At 53.9% G+C, this 18,934-nt stretch overlaps 1 protein-coding gene across 1 annotated transcript in view; it reads right to left on the bottom strand.

The window, feature by feature from the left end:
* The window catches only part of TEX264 (testis expressed 264, ER-phagy receptor), a 39,556-nt gene extending 21,745 nt beyond the window's left edge, over window positions 1-17,811 (bottom strand). Inside the window, exons 1-2 of the mRNA XM_009954039.2 lie at window positions 17,533-17,811; window positions 10,805-11,026 (exon numbers count right to left, since the gene is read on the bottom strand). Coding sequence (XP_009952341.2) covers window positions 10,805-11,026; window positions 17,533-17,811 — 501 coding nt within the window. The remainder of the gene's footprint in view (window positions 1-10,804; window positions 11,027-17,532) is intronic.
* Window positions 17,812-18,934: the final 1,123 nt, after the last annotated feature.

An 18,934-nucleotide genomic window follows, 5' to 3' on the forward strand; every position in this document is an offset into this window, starting at 1 on the left:
GGATGGGATGTACTGGTTGTATGTAGGTCTGCACTGAACCATTACACCTCTCCGTACCCTACTCCTGTTCTGCCAAGGCTGTGAGTCCCCCCTACAGGTGCGGGCAGAGCAACGGTCATCAGGCAACAGCATAACAGAGGAAATGCACACACTGAGCCTGTGAAAGCCTCTCCAAGATATGAGCGGCTCTGCAGACCAGCACGCCTGCCACAGTCATGAGGACTGGCAGCTCAGGACACCTCCAGCCTGCTGCCTCTGCCCGAGGCCACCAGCATGCAGCGACATCAACTCAAACAGCATCCGAAGGGCAGCAGCTGCTGCAGGCAGGCAGAGACAACAGGGTTATACATACATACATACATACATATATATATATGTAGAGCCCTGTCGAAAGAAGAGACCCTGAGGGACTTTCAGTGATACCCCTCTGCTTCAGAGCAAACAGCTGGGCTCAGCCGCCTTGCCAGTGCTCCAGCCACCGATGCAGCCCCAAAGCAAGCGCTGCGCCTACGGCACGTAAACTCTTGGCATTGGAAGGAGCCAGAACTGATTTTGTTCTTTCATCCCTGTGATCTGATCACCACCCAACCTCGCGACTCATCCATCCATGTTTTGACTCAGTGCAGAAAAGAAATGTTTTTGTTCTCCTGCCCTCCCCAAAGTAGGGCCTTTCCTACCATTTTATACCGAACTAGAATTGAAAAAGTGCAAGTTAGTCATAGCACAATGGTCCCTTTTGTGCAGGTAAAAATGCCTTCAAATGTATTATCTCCTTGCTCCACAGGTTTCAAAGTGAGAGCTTCACAGCCAGGGAAACTGGGCCAACAGCATTTGCTGGAAAAGAGCGATATTTCTAAGAAGGTGTTTTGCATTTGATCAGGTTCATTTTGCTGTTTCTCAAGCCTGGCACAGCTGGCAAGGTCTGGCTCAGAGGGCTATGGGGAAGAACCAGCCCAGAAAAAAATCATTATGACCCTGCTAAAATAATTGCAGAGAGGCAGATCAATCTCATCCTCAAATTAATCGACTAGCTGGCAAGGAGGGAAGACCCCAAGGTTTGGGATGGTGTCGCTGCTTGAGAGAGCTGGACCTGTCTCCAACGCCTGACAAAGAAAACCTTTTGAGCCAACTGCATCCTCTGGGACTCTCTTTAAACACTTTCAGGGAGAGCACACATACAGATTGAGCCGATAAAGTGATCCAACAGAAAAGCACTACAGTATTTTCCTTTCCCTCCTTGCCCAAGGCAACCGATTCGTTCTTTCTCTCCCTTGGACAGCTGTATGAAGTATCCCTGGCTTCCTCCATGATCATGAATCCTCTCTGCAAAGGTGAGGGGGGAGCAAATCTTTGTGTCTGAGTGGATTCATCTCTGTGGCAATTTTGCAAGGCTGGCTAAGTCATTACAAGGCTGCAAGGCCCAGCTTTCCAAAGTGGCAGCTGGGAGAGCAAGGTGGCTTCATGCTCTCTCCTGGGATGAAAATGCTCCCCAGCAGGACCATCGGCTAACAGGCAGCACTGGACCAGGCTTTTAGCCATTGGGCCATCAGGGATGCCTGCACGGTTTGGCATGCATGGGAAGGCAAATGCTTGAAGTTTGCTCTCCTTCCAGGAACTGCCTTTGGAAATGCTGCCAGAAAAGGAGCTGGGATGGTAACAGGATCAAAATGCTGAATGTCACAGGAAAGCACCCATGGTGGCAGAGACTAGGGCTGAGCTGCCAGCTGGAACAACCTCCCCAGGGCTGTGGTGGAGTCCTCATTTCCAGAGTCTTTCAAGATACAACCAGGTGGTAAATAACCTAATCCAGGCTCCCTTCCCATCAAAGGCTGGGCCAGATGATCTTTTCAGGTCCCTTCCAACATGGGCTGTTCCCATTCTGTGATCAATTAGAACTGGGGAGGCCATGATGGCCGGGAGCCTGTGTCCCATGCCAGCCACTTTCCTGGGATCAGGACTCCTCTGCCTGCTGCTGGAGTAGATGCTTGCATAGAGCCAACAAGAAGTTGGGGAAAAAACAGGTGATTTCACACATGAGACCAGGAAGGAGCCTTTGTAACGACTGAAGCTCAAAGCTGGCCAGAAAACCTCTTTTCTGCTCAGAGCAGCCATGCTGCCAGAGCTGCGGCTTTACACCTGCCCCCATGCAACCCAACAGCAGAGCTGAAACAGAAGCCGTGTGCTTGTGCTTGCAAGCGCAAGGCGGCAGCGAAGCAGGCATAGCACTGGCACGTGCCAGGCAGCCAGCAAACATGCCAACCAGTGCACACTGGTGTGCCTGGCACAACTCGGCCATGCCAGCTCTGTCAGGGCAGTGCCTAGCACTGAACATGAAGCACGGCCAGCACTAAGTCACCACTTGTCCACCCGCCTGCAAGGTCCAGGGAAAAACTGACAGCAGATGAGTAGTGGCCTGGGGCTGCCAAATTCCTCTGGAGAAGTGGGAAAGTGGGGATGCCTGCTGCGAGTGGCAGGAGACGTGACGCAGAGCCCTGGATCCCCATATGTTCCATTAGCGGCACAGGAGGAGCACATTTCCCTGCAGACACAGGTTAAACGGACCCGCTCCGCTGCACAAGCTGACCCTGAACCAGGTCCACAGGTCCCTACGGTGTTAAATGACATTGCCCACCACAAAACCCTTCCACCTGGCTCAGCATTCAGCCTGACCTCGTGGCCATCCTGCCCTCCCTGGCATGCTCCCTTGCGCAGCGCTGAAGGCGAGGTCACTCACAGGACTGAAACTTCTTTGGAGGGTTTTGTCACTAAAAATATTTAATAAATAAAAGTCGCCGCAAACACATGAACTGATGTGATGTGACACGCAGCTAGGGGTTGCCAACCAGCAGCAAGCAGGCAGCCTCGCTGGAGTGAGACCACTGAAAACCAGCTGTCAGTGCAGGTCATCGGGAGATGAATGTGCCCCTGAAGCACCAAGCCCATGCAGAGACACCTCAGGGTCCCTCTCCGGTTCCTGCAGTTGCATGTCACCTTCCAGAGCGGCTTGGCCTGAAGCATCACGGTGCCCACCCTTTCCTTGCTCCTCCTGCCCAGCCCAAGATCAAGAGCTTCACTGGCTCCTGGCAGAGAGCAGACACCAGCCAAGGATGTCCTCAAACACTGCTGGCCAAGCTACGCTGGCACTCATCCTCAACATCAGCCAGGCTGGTGGGAAACCAGGGACAGGTAGGGAGAGATTCGTAGCTTACTGGGACCCCCAACCTTAAACTATCTTCCCCTAAAATAAGGCCAAAATCTCATCTACGTACATCATCTCTTTTACCGGCAGCAGAAACAGGTGCGTAAAGCCTAGGTGAGAGGAGGGAACATGACGGACTCAATGCGCATCACCACACCACATGCCCCAATGCCCATCAGCCCCCAGGCAACCAGAAACACTTGTCCAAAGCCATCTCTGACATTCTCCTCTTCTGCTCTCCCTTCTTCTTTTCCTGTGGTCACGAGCAGTGGTGGAAGACCTCAGCAGCACATGGCAGGTTGGGTGCAACATCCCCCTGCCTCGGTTTCCCGGGCTGCAGGGAGATGCTGCAAGCAACAGGCTGTGCTCCAGTGCCCTTTGGGGGAGCAGACTGCAAACACCCAACACACCCCCAAGCCCAAAGGGATTCCTAAAGAGAGGCTCAATCCACTATGTAGCACTTACAGACTTAAGTGACAGCCAACGAAGACAACACCATTGAGGGCAGCATTAGAGGTGGATTGTGTTTCTAAGAGGGGAAAATAAGTAGGATGGGTCTTGTTTCTCCTCCCTCATTTCCAAACCCTGCTGCTGGCTGGCTATCACCAGTGGGGCAAGACCAGGGAGGTGGCTTGTCCTCAATCCCCCACTCTCAGTCAGACCATTATACTGAAGTAAAAAAACCAACAAAAGCAAAAAAAAACTGGAAAGGAAAAACTCTCACCCTCCACCAGGTGTCTGTCTGCACCATTCACCACAAGCATCCATGCCTCCCCAGCGTTTCCCATCATCAGCCATCTCCCCACCCCAATCAAGTACACCCACTGGAGATGTTACTGGTCTACGACTACAGCCACAGCAGAGGTATCTGAGGGACAACCGTTGGGGATGGCTCCAACCTGCTGCTGCTGCAGCCCCTCGGTATACAACTGGCGGGAACCAGGTGCCAGCGAGGTCCGTCTGCAGCGCTCAAGCCACGCATGACCCAATCTACAGCTCGGGTTGGGACCCGTGCAGACACATGCAAGGGCTCCGAAAACACTTCCCCTCAGATTCTGTATCCTTACTCCAAGCCCCTGCCAGCCCAAGGCCCAGCAGCCTGTCACGCTGTCAACTCTGGTCTCGTCTCTATATGAGTTAGACACGTCAAATCCTCTATGACTCTCAAGGGCTATTTTTTCCCCGTTTTTATTTGATGTGTGAGGATCACATAACAGCAGCATCACAGGATCACAGAATGTGAGGGGCTGGAAGAGACCTCGAAAGATCATTTAGTCCAACCTCCCTGCCAGAGCAGGACCACCTACAGCAGATTACACAGGAACAAATCTAGGTGGGTTTTGAATGTCTCCAGAGAAGGAGACTCCACAGCCTCTCTGGGCAGCCTGTTCCAGTGTCCTGTCACTCTCACAGTGAAATAACCTCCTGCCCTCCTGAGAAAGCTACAGACCTATATTCAAGTGCACATGGGCTTAACCTGAAGGTAAGCCCACCTAGCAAGGCAGACTAGGTACAACCTCGTTCCTTAGCACCCCAAACCTCTCTCAAGGCATCCACAAACCAATCCACTTGGTCACCTTGGGGCATGGGAAAATGGAAGGAGGACGATGGAAAGCTCCATCTCTCAGAAAGCCACAGGCATATTCTGCAGGGTCAGCCACTGATGCAAGAAGGTAGAAGGTCATCTGGATGAGTCCTTCCAGGCCTACATGATGAGACATTGAGGGCAGCAAAGTGCCAGCTTGGTGGTGATAAGTTCTGGATAAAGGTATGCTGCTCCTCATCCTCCCTGGGGAGATAGATATGCAACTTTGAGTGGCCTTGGCTCAGTAAGGGCTCCACCTCAGGCAGTGGTCTTCAGCCAGTGGTCCCCAGAGCTCAAAGGAGACCAAAAGAGTTCACAAAGACAAGCAAAGCTATGGCTGAGAACAGCACCAGCAGAGAGGGCTGGCATCGGTAGTACTTCCTAGACCCTGAGGGGAAAACCTCAGGCAGGAGCTGATCAGCTGGAGCTGCTGCTATGATCAGGTCTCACACACACTGCAGCCCAGACCACTTGCACACAGGCTGGTATTTAAAAAGGCTTCATTCACAGAGCCCAAAATAAATGAACTAAATTAGCCAGGAGAAAGAATTTAAGTGGAAGAACATCCCAATAATTGTGCCTTCTTTGCAAATGTTTTACCAGCTGCCAACCCCTGACCCCAACCCGCTGACACAGCCAAGCAAAATGATTGCTCCATGGTTTTGCCTTTAAAACACAAACCATCTGGGATGGGAACAGAGCTCCATAGACCTTCATGTATAACAACTGGGAGAAAAGCAACGTCAACAGATCTGAGCAAAGCCAGCAGCCATGGCAGCGTGGTCAGGGGAGCAGGAGGGGAAAGACAAGGCGCAGCCATACTCACAAGGGCGCTGGGCACCGAGGCTTAGCTGTCATAAAGAACCATGTGTAGGTTCCCAGTCCCCTGCAGACAGAAAGCCATTCACGTTAAGAAACTGTTCAGGGCGCTGGGTAGAGGAGGAGAGCCTGAAGGATGGCACAGATCCTGCACACGTCAGCCGGGGGAAACCTTGGTGGCACCACCGAGAAGGGAGGAGTGTTCAGTGAGTATTTCTGCAATAGATTTAGGACAAAGCCAGACAACATGGGCAGAGGATGCAGGTGAAATGTTTGCTCCTCCATGGGAACATATAACACACAGCTCACTGGTCCAGATAACATACATTTAAAATATGCTGAAGTCCCAGCTGACAAGCTGTCCGCATGTCAAAGGGTGATCTCTGGCCAGCTGCAGATGCTAGAAAGTCCCAGGAGAGACAGCAGGCTGTACCTGCCAATATTCAAATGGGTAAATGCTGACTTGGGCAAGCACAGACTGGTCAGGCAAAGATTGAGGCAAGGCAAAATAAACGGACAGCTGCAAGTGGACCAGATCACCAGGAAGCAAAGGAGACCGGCATAATTAAGGCAAACCAACACACGTTTACAGCTGTCACATTCTGTTGGTAAACATGATTTATTTTTGTGGGGATTGTGGGCTTGACTGATAAATGAACCAGCAACTGGGCCATTCATTCAAACTCAGAGAAGATATAGGACTTGGTACCGTTTCCCATTTTTAATCAAGAAACTACAACTCCATCAAAGGACAGTGGCACATGTTTGAAGTCACTGTTAGCTGGCTCAGAACAAAGCCCTGGACCAGGGGGTCCGTGGCAGGGGACAAGACCTCCACCAGAGATCTGCACACCACAGCAATAACATCACTGCTCAGATAAAACATCCATTTGTGCTACTGACAAGTCAAAGAACTTTCTAAGCTGAAAACAGGACCAAAAAAGGACCCAGGAATTAAGATTGGAAAATGTAACAGTGAAAGACTTTACAAGCTCTGTATATTTATCTTATCAAAGAAAGAGACAAGAGGTGACTGCATCCTAAACTGCCATAGCTGGTAAGAGGCCCAAAGCTCCCTCCAAGCTAGCAAAGTAACACATTTCCCTGGCTGTAAATGGGAGCAACCATGTCTTTCTAGCACCTTATGGAGCACCCTGCTTTGGGTCCCCATAGACTGGGGGCCAAGGTGCGGAGGAGAGTGGCAGCCCACGCCAGGCAGGAGCCAACCTGATAGCTTCACAAATCCTTCCTGGCATCATGGAGCCCGTGCCAGCCACTGCTGCTCAAGATGTGCACCATAAAGCAGTGATTCACAAGCCCATAGAGGTGGGGAATGTCCTAGTACAGAACCCAGGGCAAGGGAAAGAGCTGAGGTTTTTGCTGAAAGTTGGAGGATGCCTTTTCAAGACCAGCTAAAGAGATTAAACCCGTTTTCCAGGTTAGGCAGAGTCACAGTTTGGAGCCAGCCAGCTCGTGCTCTGGTTCAGGGCAGGGTTCAAGACAGACAGGACAATGCTGGCATCACTCTCCTCCTTCATACCTCCACTTGCACATCCTCCTCAGCTGGAGAGAGCACAAAACTGAGCCAAAACCCCATGGAAAGAGGCCAGGTTGAGCCAGTCACTTCTAGGGCTGCAGTGGGAGACACCTGCCATCTAATCACCTCAAATGCGATTAGCCACCTCTCCAGCTGCCTGAGGAGCCATGGGGTTGAGAGATCCAAGCCCACCTGCCTGGCAGTGGGGTGCCCACTAGATGCCAGCACGGATGCAGAGAGATGCAGGCACAGGCAGCCCACCATGGAGAGATCATTACATCCAAGCCAAAATAAATGCTCTTTGATATGACAGGAGGTTACAGGGCAATAACCTGCTCCCAGAGCTGTGAGAAAGGGTCCCCACCAGGGAAGAGCTTTGCAGAAGCTCTCCTTTGCACCCAGGTGTCAGGACTGCCAGGTCTGACCAGCAGCTGTGCTGTGGGCCAGAAGTGTACACCCCAGGAAAGCGGGGCATACCTGCCTGGCAGCAAGGAAAGGCATCGGCAGGAGCTATTAGGGAAGAAATGCTTTAATGGGACATTAAATAATCCCAGTCTATGCCTTAAATAACCCGCGCTTGGAGCAATGAGCCAGCAGGACCTCCTGGGCTTCTCCAAAGGCGATTCTAGCCAGCAAGTCACTGCTGCTGCCGGCCTGCCATCCTAGGGAAAGGATGCCCTCTTACCTGCTGCGGATGGCTGCAGCCATTTCCCCACAGTTCCCAAAAGCTGTGGCTGCACCCACAGAGTTGCAGAAATGCCAGTTCCTGAGCCCCATGAGAGCCAGGGAGGTGAGGAGGCATGCTGCAAGGGCAGCCTGACCACAGCACCTCCTGCTCCATGACAGCCCATCTCCCTTTCATCCCTAACAAAAGGAGACTCCACCATCCTGTTCATTTTTTTTTAACTATCGTTATAAACTTTATTTTTAATCTTCCCTGTCCCTCTGAAGCAGCAACAGACTGGGAGACTGGGACACATGAAGCCCAGGTTGCTGAAAGCCAGCACCACTGCACCCACGCTGCTTGGGAAACCTGAGCCACAGGCATTCCCAGTAACTTCAGCAAGGCACCATCGAGTCCAGAGGGAGCCACACACACCCTCCACGTCTACCAGCCTTCAGTCTTGGGGGCTCAATGTCCCCAACAGTTAACCTCAGGGTACGCCACAGGAAAGGTGCTGGAGGGCCACCCATGGTGGGTCTTCCTCCAGCTCTGCCCCAGACTTCCCCATCACCTCTTGCAGTCCTGCTCCCTCAGCTGGTCCCCAAACCCTCAGCTCCTTCACCCTACACATGCCCCCCCAGTCCCCTTCTCCTCCCCTATTTTTCAGCATCTCCAGAGCTTTCTCCATCCTCCCTCCCCACTTTCCACACCTCTCCTTGCCTCCTCCACCTCCCTCTCCATCCCCTGCTCTCCAACACCTCCTTCCTATGACTAGGTGGCCATGCTAGCCTCCCTCCACTTCAGCTAATTCCCTCTCTCCATGGAGCTGGAATTCTATCTCTGCTGCTGAGCCCCCTTTCTTGTCTCCTGGCTTCTGCCATCCCATTCCCCTTCCTCTCCAATGCTGCTGGGACACGATGGCAGCAGGGGGACCCACACGCTCGGCAGGCCTGACCCCCAGCTCTCATTAGCAGCACCCTTCTCAAAGCAGGCACAGCGTGAAATAAATAAATAAAGCAAATCTCTGTCTCGCTGCTGTCTCGGGTTGCTTAAGGGAGCTGGGCGCCGGGGGTGGGATGAAAGATGCTATTTGGAGAAGCTGTCTCCATGGTAACCCCCATTCCCACCACCGAGCAAGCACAGGTCACCTGTTCCCATGAAAGTTTCTCCCCTCCTTCCCCATCCCTCCGCCCCCGGGGAAGTGCCAGCACAGCCCCAGGGCCGAAGGCAGTCCAGTCTGCAGGAGAAGTGGCAGGGATGCTGCTGGTGCAGCTGCAAACAGCCTCCAAAGTCCCCGATGCCACCTTGGAGGAAGCCACAGCATCCCCACAGCGCAGCGTGAGGGGACCAGCAGCAACCGCTCCCCTCTGCCCCAAGAGCAGGCAATCCCATCGTCTCCCTGTCTGCATCCCCATGGTCGGTCCAGCAGGGGCAGGGCTCTGCTGCAGAACTCAGGGATGGATGCAGGCACACACCCTGACACATGTGCTGTTGGGACTAGGGCAGAAATCAAAATGTGTACCCTGCCTCCGCACGTGGCCCTGGGTGCTGCATTTCTGCACAATTTCATTTGTTATTTTAATTTGAAATCGGCCGCTCCCATTAAACACTGCCAGGTGCTTCCAGAACAACCCATGGTTCCCTTTTTAGCTCTAACAACTCCATCCCTCATGCGACAGATGCGCTTGCCAGGACCTTTCCCCAAGTAAGGCAGCATCAGCCCCGTGTCTCTGAGCACTCCCGCAGCCAACCTGGTGCTCCCACCCGCGCCAGCCCCCTCCCTGCACACCCACACGTCCGCCGCAGGGCTGGCAGCAGTGCCCAACACCCCCCGCACCAAAACAGCCGGCAGAGCTCCAGGAAGAGACAGAGAGAGGACAGAGCTAGAAGAGAATGGGGAATTGGTTCTGCTCTCCAGCACGGGGTGGGGTACAAGTAGCAGCGGTCTCACCCACTGCTGGTGCTAATACATCTTCTGCTGGTACCAGCTGGCAGCTGCCCAAGGCTGGGGCGGACAAGAGGGTCAGCAAAGCGCCCCCAGCTGAAGTTCTGGGGTTGGCACTCGGGCAGCCATCCTGCGGCACAGTGCAGGCTGGAGGGATTCACACGGTTCCCCCACAGGGCTGGGAGTTTCGCCAGGAAAAGCAAGTTTATAAATAGCGCGTTTCAACACGAACAAACGAAAGCGGCAGAACTCGACAGTCAGACAAGCCAGGGGCTGAGCGTCAGCCCCTCCCCAGCATCCTCCTCCACCAGGAAGGATGGTCCCTTCCCTCCATTGCCCAGCTGGCCAGGACCATCCCCACCCTCTAGAAAGCCTGGATCTGGAGGTGTCTGTGTCAGATATGCTGCTTGGAAACACCGTTGCCACAGCTGGTCTGGCAGACAGAGCAAGGCAGCAGAGCTGGCTTCAAAAAGACCAGAAACAGGGGGGATGGCCACTTGCTCTGCTCAGGGGCAAGGGCAAACACAGCCCACAGCAGCTGGCTGCCCAGCCAGGGCCAAGGGCCACAAATTTCAATATATTGCTTGAAAACAAGTCTTCAGAAGCCAGAAAGTTTCTAACTTCTCCTCCCATCCCTGCAGAAAGACAGCTGCCTCACCGGTGAGGCTGCCACTTGAAACAGAAGTTTTATGGCACGATGCATTACACCAAAGGGGCACATACCTGCCAGATCCTAACAACAAGCAAGACACTCAAGAGGAAAACCAGCTTTTATCTCTGCATTAAGGAGAAGAGCAGCAAGCCATCAGATGAGAACTTGCTTCTCGTAAACACAAAACAGTAGAAAAGACACCCCTGCGCCTACGGAGCAAATGGGAGGACATCCCTGCTGGGGAACTACCTGCCAGATTGCAAAAGGAGGAGCTCTTGATGGTGGTGCCCAAGGGAAGACATCAATAGATGACACGTCGGAGCAGCCCCATCAGCTGTCAGCAAGAGAAGCCTCTGACAGCCCACCGAACACATGTAACGCTCTTCATGCCACACTTGCTTACCTTGATGTAGATGTCAAGGGCTGGGTGGACACGGTTGACAGCTAGATGGATGGACAACGGTGTAGTGAATGGGAAGGTTGCCATGACCACATGGCTGGGAGCAGGGAAGGAGATGATCTTGAAGCCATACTTCTGAAACCTCTTGATCTGCTCTTCCGACGGCTTTGCGTCTCCCTCGCTCAGGATTCGGCCTATGGCGAAGCGGCACTTCTCTGGAGGGACCTGATCGACGGGGACAGACAGACGACATCAGAAGACGACAGAGGCTAAAGACCAGACAAAACCTCAACCTGCTGAGCACAGAGTCAGGAGACCACCATGAACCAAGGTAAACGCAATGGCCCAGCATGATAGGGCACACCAAACCAGGTGCCTGCTCATAACCAAGACTGGTCCAGGCCCAAACTGCCCACGCTCGTCCCAGCCCAGTGGGGAAGGTACTGCTTCCCTCCTTGGAGGGCAGAGGGACTTGCAGCAGAGAAGAGCTAAACCCCACTGGGCTGCTCACCCAAACCCACTCTGGGTGACAGCCACTGCAGAAAGTGTCTCTCCTCACCCCGCCATCAGAGCCCCGACTGAGGAGACACGCTCGCTGTCGTCCCCATCCACAAGACATTCCTGCAGCTCTGCAGGGGGGTAAAAAAAGAGATGTAATCACGACCTGCCCAGCTTGCCTCCATCCTACTGCCAAGGAGGTTGCCCTGCAGGGGTTCCTGCCCCCAGCAGCCACCTGAGCACGCGACCCACCAGCACAGGCCAATGGCACTAAGCCGGAGAGAAATTCAGAGGCTGCTGGGTCCCTCCTAAGAGGACACACTCACTCTGGTGCAGTTTTAGGCACATAAGACTTGCATGCAGTCACCAAGCTGTTTGTAGCAACACAAAGAGAAATACACCCCCTTCCATCCTGGACCCCAACAACATGCAAAACAAAGTGTGCTCTTTCATGATTTGAGAAACACAGGAGGCTCCCAGCCCAGCAAGGGGGGTGCTCAAGGCTCTGCTCCTGACAGAGCCCACAGCCTCTGGCCATCTCCACACCAAAGCTGACCCAGGCAGCTGCTTTAATTTCCATTTTTTAACAAAATCCCACCACTAGGCAGGAACATGGCAGGGGGCAGGAGAGCCCAGCAACTCCCCCCGACACCACCTAAGGGCACAATGTGCCTTCCTACCGCTGAGATGGGAGCCCAGCTCCCTCCTTCAACTCCAGCTTTTGTCCACCACACAGCTGCTGTCCTTTCCGACCCAAAGAGATGCTTGAAGAAGGAAGACTGAGCCGGCAGGCAGAGACAAGGCTCCTTCCCCCAGGGCAAACTGGCCTAAAAAAGGAGCCTAGGAAGAACAGAGGGTACAGGGGGCACCAAGGAAGGGGGCACTGAGCGTGCATGCTTCCCTGCCACCTGCTCTCAAGCCTGCTGGATAACAAGATGATGTGACAGCCAGCGACCAGGAGTGGCAGATGTGTGAGTCTGGCCACCTTCTGTCAACGTCTTCTGGTGAGGGCTGGAAACTCCTGCCACACAGGGTGGCAGACCTCACCAGGACCTGCCAGGATGCCAAACAGCGGCAGCAAGACAGACGGAGACCCTGCAGGCACTGGCATCAGGAAAATCTCGCAGGGATGATTGGAGGTAGAGGGAGGGTACACACAAGGCCAGTGTGTTACCACTTCCCACCCCCATGTGCCTCCCAAGGGGATCTCCGCTCTGCGCTCCCCAATCTCATCCCTAGTTTTGCCTGTGCTAAAGCTCAGCAACGTCTCCTCCTGTAGCATAACTACCCCACACCGCACTCCTTGCCCTCCCTTTCCCTTAAATACTCTTTAATGTTGCATGGCAGGACCATCCCGGAGGGGAAACACAAGCGGATGTAAATAGAAAGGAAGAAAACAGACTGTCAGAAGCAGCAGCAGCCATCAGGCTGGGTCCTGGTGCGCCTAACGGCTCGCTCTTGCCCTCCTGTGCTGCAAGAGGGAGCTGCAGACAGAGCTGTGCCAAGCATCGCACCCCAAAGACAGCGAGAAGCACCAGTAAAAGGTATCCACGCAGAAAGGCCCAGATGAAGCAAGGAGATAAGGGAAATCTAGGTAAAATTCCCTTAAACACAAAATCTCCATTTACATCCTGAGCAAAGACAGTTCACTCCCAGCCCCAGAGCAACAGAGGGATGGACCCGAGCTGCCAGAGCAGGCAGCACCACTCGGGTCAGGCGCATTTGCTTCCTCCCTTCTCCTTTTAACTTTCTTTTTCATAGCATGCAGCCCCCCAGGCACTTTTTCAAGGGCAGCAGCAAGGCAGATTTGCCTCTTCCCTTGCCTGGCAAAGCCCATCTCAAGGGAAGGAAGGACATACTCTGGTTAAAATCAGCCTTTCCCTACCAAATTCATCCTTTTGGGGTGGCCAGGTGCCGATCAAAGCCTCTGCTCCCTCAGGCACCCTGACAGAGAAGTTTTAGACATGATTAACCTATTAATCTACAGCTTTGCCTATGGGAACAAAACCCATTCCTGCATTCAGAGAGTGTTTTGGCCTCATCCATTCAAGGCCTGGGCACAGGCTGGTTGCTGAACATGCGAACATGTGGACTGCAGGCAAAAGCCCCTAGCATGTGCCTACAGCTAAAAGTGAGCAGAAGCGCTTGGCTGGAGCTGAGCACAAACCCGCCTGCCACATCCAGTCCTTGCTGAGGAGTTATTTTTGTTCCTGCCAGAGGTGGGAGAATAAGGGAAAAGTCCTCTGGTCTGCTAAATATTAAATAAAAAGGGAAAAAGAAAAAAAAGTGCAAATTAATATTAATCTTGTCCATTAAAACACATAAAACATTGCTGGCAGTGGTTCAGCAGCAGTCGGGGAGCATCCTTGTGTGAATGCCAGAGAGCCAGGAGCCAGCTGGGAGCCCTAGGGATGTTGCTGACGGCAACCACCCTGAGGTCCAGTGTGACTCCCAGGCAGCCTGCACACTCCAGGCCACAGGGCTCCCCCCGGCCCCACTCCCAGCCGAGAGCCAGCATACGGCTGCTGCTGGAGCTCTGGCATCCCCATCGTTCTCCCTTCTCACAAGAGTGTCCTTTGGCCACGAGTCCACCAGCACAGCAAATGCCACACTGGCACCTGCTGGACATCAGCCCCTTCCTGCTGCAGAGCTGGGGGCATCAAACCCCCCAGAGCCAGCAGCCAAGCTCAAGTCGGCTGTCTGGCCAGAGCCTGCCGGCACTCAGCCAGGGACCCCACAGGACACAGCAGGCATCAAGCACATTCTGCTGCCTGATGACAAAAGGTCTATTTTTGGTGACAAGTCAACATCTGCAGTTGGGTGGCCAGCTCCGGACAGACCAGCCTCCACCAGAGGGTGCTTCACCTAGGTCAGGAGAGCACTGACAAGAAAGAGGAAGAGGAGGAGGTCATCTCTTCCTCCCAGGGTAAAAGCATCCTGGGTGACCATTCCCACTCCATTGGACCACCAGGGACAAGGAGCCAGCAGTACACACCATCTCCCATGCCATCATGGCTACAGTGGGTACGAGCACACTGGGGTACCCCATGGGACGCCAGGCTGCTCAGCACCTGAGCCAGCATGCCAGGCAAGAGCATTACAGCCCCCAGCCAAGCGATCCACCCAAAACTGGCCCCTTCACCTGCCTGGAGGCAAGGCAGCCCTCTGCCTATCCTGCCCAAGGACATCCTCACTCCCAGTACCCTGCCTGGCCTGCCCGTTGGTGAGACACAGATCTCTGCAGGAACCAACTCAGGAGCTGCAGATCAGCCCATGGAAGATCCCACCAGCACCGCAGCTGCTCCAGCAGACCCAGGTCTGATGGTGTGTTCATGGGTGTCAGGAAGCTTCTGCCACCATGCAGAGCCCCAGGCACCATAGCTATGTCCTGCACGGCCCCGCTGTGCCCCAGCCATCACAGTGTCTATGGAGGCAGAAGGCTCAGGCTGATGTCACCTGCCCAGTGTCAAGAGCGAAGACAGCCCTTCCAGGGAAGCGCAAGGTCTGCAGGGCTGCCTGCCAAGCCTCCAAGGGCAGGTTAGGCTCCTGTCACAATAGTCAACAGCACAGCCTCCAGAGCTTGGGATGCCTGGTTGCAGAGATGCATTACAGGCTTCGTTGGTCCCCCAAGACCTTCCAGCACCCTCCAGGCTCACTCCACACACGTGCAGCACCCAGAGCTTTCACTGTGCCCATCCTGAGCACCACCTGTCCAGCAGGCTCCAAAAGAGAGGCAATTCCCCTGCCTAATGTCACCACCAGGATCTCCCAGCCTGACCCACAGACTTGGGGCCACACACCCTCCAATAGAGCTAGAGACCCACACGAACTCACTACCACCCTTCACAAGGGCCCCACCATGGATTGTAGCTCCCCACAATATCCTGCCCTATGCAAGGAGCTCCCCTATGCTCATACACTAGCTGAAGGTGCTCACAACCCATGCTGGATCAGTGGTCAGTCCATGGGCAAGTACAGAACCCTCAGTGGGGGCAGGGGAAGGTGGCCTCCAGATCCAGTAGCATGCTCCAGTCCAGATTGCGCACCAGCTGGGCCACCATGCAGAGGTCCCAGTGTGCCTTGACCACTGCAGGCCAAAAGCTGTCTCCACCAGCTGAGCCCTGAATCCAGAGAAACCTCGCCCAGTCACCAACACCAAGACAAGCCTCCTTGGCCACCAGATGCCATTCAGCCATGCTGGCAGAGAAGGTCTTGCCCTCCTGAGAGACCCGACTGCGAAAGCAGAAAGAGCTGGCTTCCAAAACCCTGGATGGCCACTGGAGACCCAGAGACAAGTTCAGCAGCCCCACTGCCTGCTCCAAGCGCAGGATGAGAGCAGATATACAACAAATGCAGGAAGAGGAGAAAAACAGGCAGGACCAGAAAGAGGAGGCAGCTTCATCCTGCGCGGACAGCCCAACTTTCCAGGGTCATGTAGGAGCCGCTTCTTCCCAGGTGTTGCCAGCGAAAGCACTCCCTGGGCCAGCCAAAGCAGGAGTCACCACGAATATCCTTGTCAGTACCCATGGGCCTCAGCAGTACAAGCTTTCACTAGTCCAGGCTTCGGCAAACAGAGAGGCAAGGCACAGTGCCCAAGCAGAAGGTCTGCAGGACAACCACAGGTGTGTCCACATTACATCCCCGGAGCAGGGCAGCACCAAGCATGGATGCTGAGCCCTTCCAACAGCATCAACTGCCCCACTCTGCCCCCTGAGATGCTGGAGGAAGAAGCAGCAGCACCAGATTTCTCAACTCCAAACGAGGTCCTCAACACAAGGACAAGGACAAAAATTAGCCGGGGAGGGGAACTGGCCACTCTGACCATGTGGGCCCTAGTACACCAGGCACCCCCCATGGCTCCCATCCCTCACCCACTCCAAACACAACACTTCCTGTGGACAAAAGTGTCCAAGCATGTCTAGTCGAACCCTGCGCCTCTGCGCGGCTCATCCTGGGGTGGTGGGAGGAGTCCCCTTTGCCACCCTCCATGCCAGGCCAGGAAGAGGCACTGCAGAGTGTCTCTTCTCTGCCTCCTATGATCCAGAAGCAAAAACTGGAAGGTAAAGTTAAGTCAGCTCGTCACAGGATACAAAGACACAAGGTGGCTGAGTGCACCAGGCTCCACTGAGCACAGTCAAGCTCAGCGCTTTCTTGCTCCCGATATCTTCCTGTCACAAGTCCACTCACCACTAAGCTTTCATGGACAAGTTCCCTCTAAGCAGGTCCAACTCTTGGGAGCACCATCTTGCAAGCAACGAAACAGGGTTCCTAGAACAGGACCAGTCACCTCCAGAGCAGAAGCACTGGGCAAGAGCTGTCTGGCCAAGCACTGTGCCCCGTGCGAGCCGCCAGCACACGTGCCCAAGCACACACGCACAGCTGCTGGCCACTTCACCGCCCCTCCCTCCCCCCCACAGCATTCCTCCACAGTCACACTAGCTACTGCAGAATTACTGGGGAGCCAGGCTGTCTGCCACAGACAAACACCCACATACCACTATTTGGAGACCCCAGTGCCACCCAGCATCAGCAGCCAGGCTCCTCACCTCCAGCAAGTTCTGATGCTCTTTTGTTTGCTCCTTGTCCTGGACTGTACTCATCAGAGCCCTTAGCTGTGGCTGGCAGCCATCAGGCAGCACACTTTCTGCGCACCTCCCAGCCTGAAGAGCCTCATGGAGTAACTGTTTCATCAGACAGGAGCCCTCAGCATGCATCACCTGAGTGTCAGTAGGAAGTCTCAGGGGATGAAAGGACTACAGGGAAGCCCAGAAACACATGAGAGCACTAGTAACAAGAGGAGTATGGATGAAGACAGTAAGCTGAAGAGACCATCTGCTTTCAACCACAGAGCTGCAAGTCCAGAAGGCACCTTGGCTGCACTTCCTGCAGCTGGGGGATCTGCCAAGGAACACCTCACCTTGGGGTCAGGAACATTGGCCTCTGCTCCATAACCAGATCCATTACCCTGCTAATACCTTGTTCAGCAGGAGCTATCAGAAGATAGTGAGCTTTGCTCGCCCAATGCCTTCCAGTTAGGGTTATCCAAGAAACACCTGCTTTCAGGTGCCTTTCCCCACAGAGCATCCTCTGCAGATCTGGGAGACCCTGTGAACCCCAGTGCCCATCTACAGAGGATGAGCTGCAAATGCCTGAAATACAGTCAGGGAGCATCCTGAGCTGGGAACCCGGGTGCTGACCACGAGAGCTCGCAGGCCCCACCGGGCACACCTTACCGTGTGAGGGTTGTCGTAGTAGATGCCGATGGAGTAGAGCTTCGAAGAGATACTGCAGCCATCCGTGAAGAGCTGCCCGGATTCGCCATACGGGCCTACTCTGAACTTGTAGGCTAGTGTGATGCTGCCGACAGGTGGGGAGCCAGCACTCACAACCACCTCTGTGAAGAGCCCCGAGTAGACAACAAAACCAAAGATGGTCAGCAGCAGCAGCACAACCACCACTGCGATCAGCCCGAGGAGCATCCAGTCGGACATGATGGATGCCTGATGCTCCATGCGTCCTGATGCACTGGTGGCAAGAGAAGAAAAAGGAGGGGAGTTAAGCTAGCACTCGGACAAGCAATCGCTCTCTAAAGCTATTTATTTGCAGCTAAACACATCCACTTCCAATTCCTCTTAGGCGTCACGCTTAAAGACTAGAAATCCCTCAGAAAGCTCCTGTATATTAGCCCCGCATTGCATCAGCCTGTTCCAATTGGTCACCAGGTAAAAATTACACTGCTTCAGTGTCTCTTGGGAATCAGGTGGTTATGGAGGGGGGGTGGAGAGGCACTGTCCCCATCTCCCCAGAACCAGCCACACCACTCACATCCAGCCTTGCATCCAGGAGAGCTCAAAAAACACCCCAGGAGCCCACATCACCCAACAGATACACAGCACTGGGCTAAGGATTGGGGGACCATAATCAAATCATTTATAGATAACAGATCCAACATTGTGACAGGGCAGCCCCTTTGTCAAAAAGTCTCGAAGCTCAGGCCTTTAACAACCCAAACCACATCGATTGAGCTGAGCCGTCCATCCAAATTCAAGCACCCAGAGATGCTCAGAGGAAGCTGAACACCAGCTAGAAAAAGCATCCCCAAGACACTCAGTTGCAATGAATTACTGATATTCCTTTTAGACAGCTTTTTTTTAAGCTAAAAGAGTTTTTATAACCTCAACCAAGGCTTCCTGTTTTGTTTGGCGTCTTTTCTCTGTCACGCTGACTGCACAACACAGCAGCCTGGCAAATGCCTCCTGCTCTTTTTCACCCACTAAGCGCAACCGCTCTGGGGAGCTGCAACCCAAACCGTTGCAGGAGTTGTTTGTGCTTTATTCTCTCTTGAAACACAGCTCTGGTCACAAGGACTGGCTGCGACGCTCCCCTGAGACTTTCACAGGAGCTAGGTTTGAAAGTGAAGGTTGAAGTAAACAATTCACCTTTACCTTGGTGTTATAAACACACTTGGTCCAAAAAAAATAGTCGTTTATGGCAGCTGCTGCTTGCTTAGATTTACAACAAGAGAAAAACCACATCCTGGTAGGAACCATGGGTGGCCCTGCTCGACCCCAGCAAACAGGGGTACAGCAAAACCAAACCCTGCAGAGCCAGCCCCACCAGCCATGCTCTTGGTGC

This window comes from Leptosomus discolor, chromosome 9 (genome assembly GCF_034619465.1).
Source record: "Leptosomus discolor isolate bLepDis1 chromosome 9, bLepDis1.hap2, whole genome shotgun sequence".
NCBI lineage: Eukaryota > Metazoa > Chordata > Aves > Leptosomiformes > Leptosomidae > Leptosomus > Leptosomus discolor.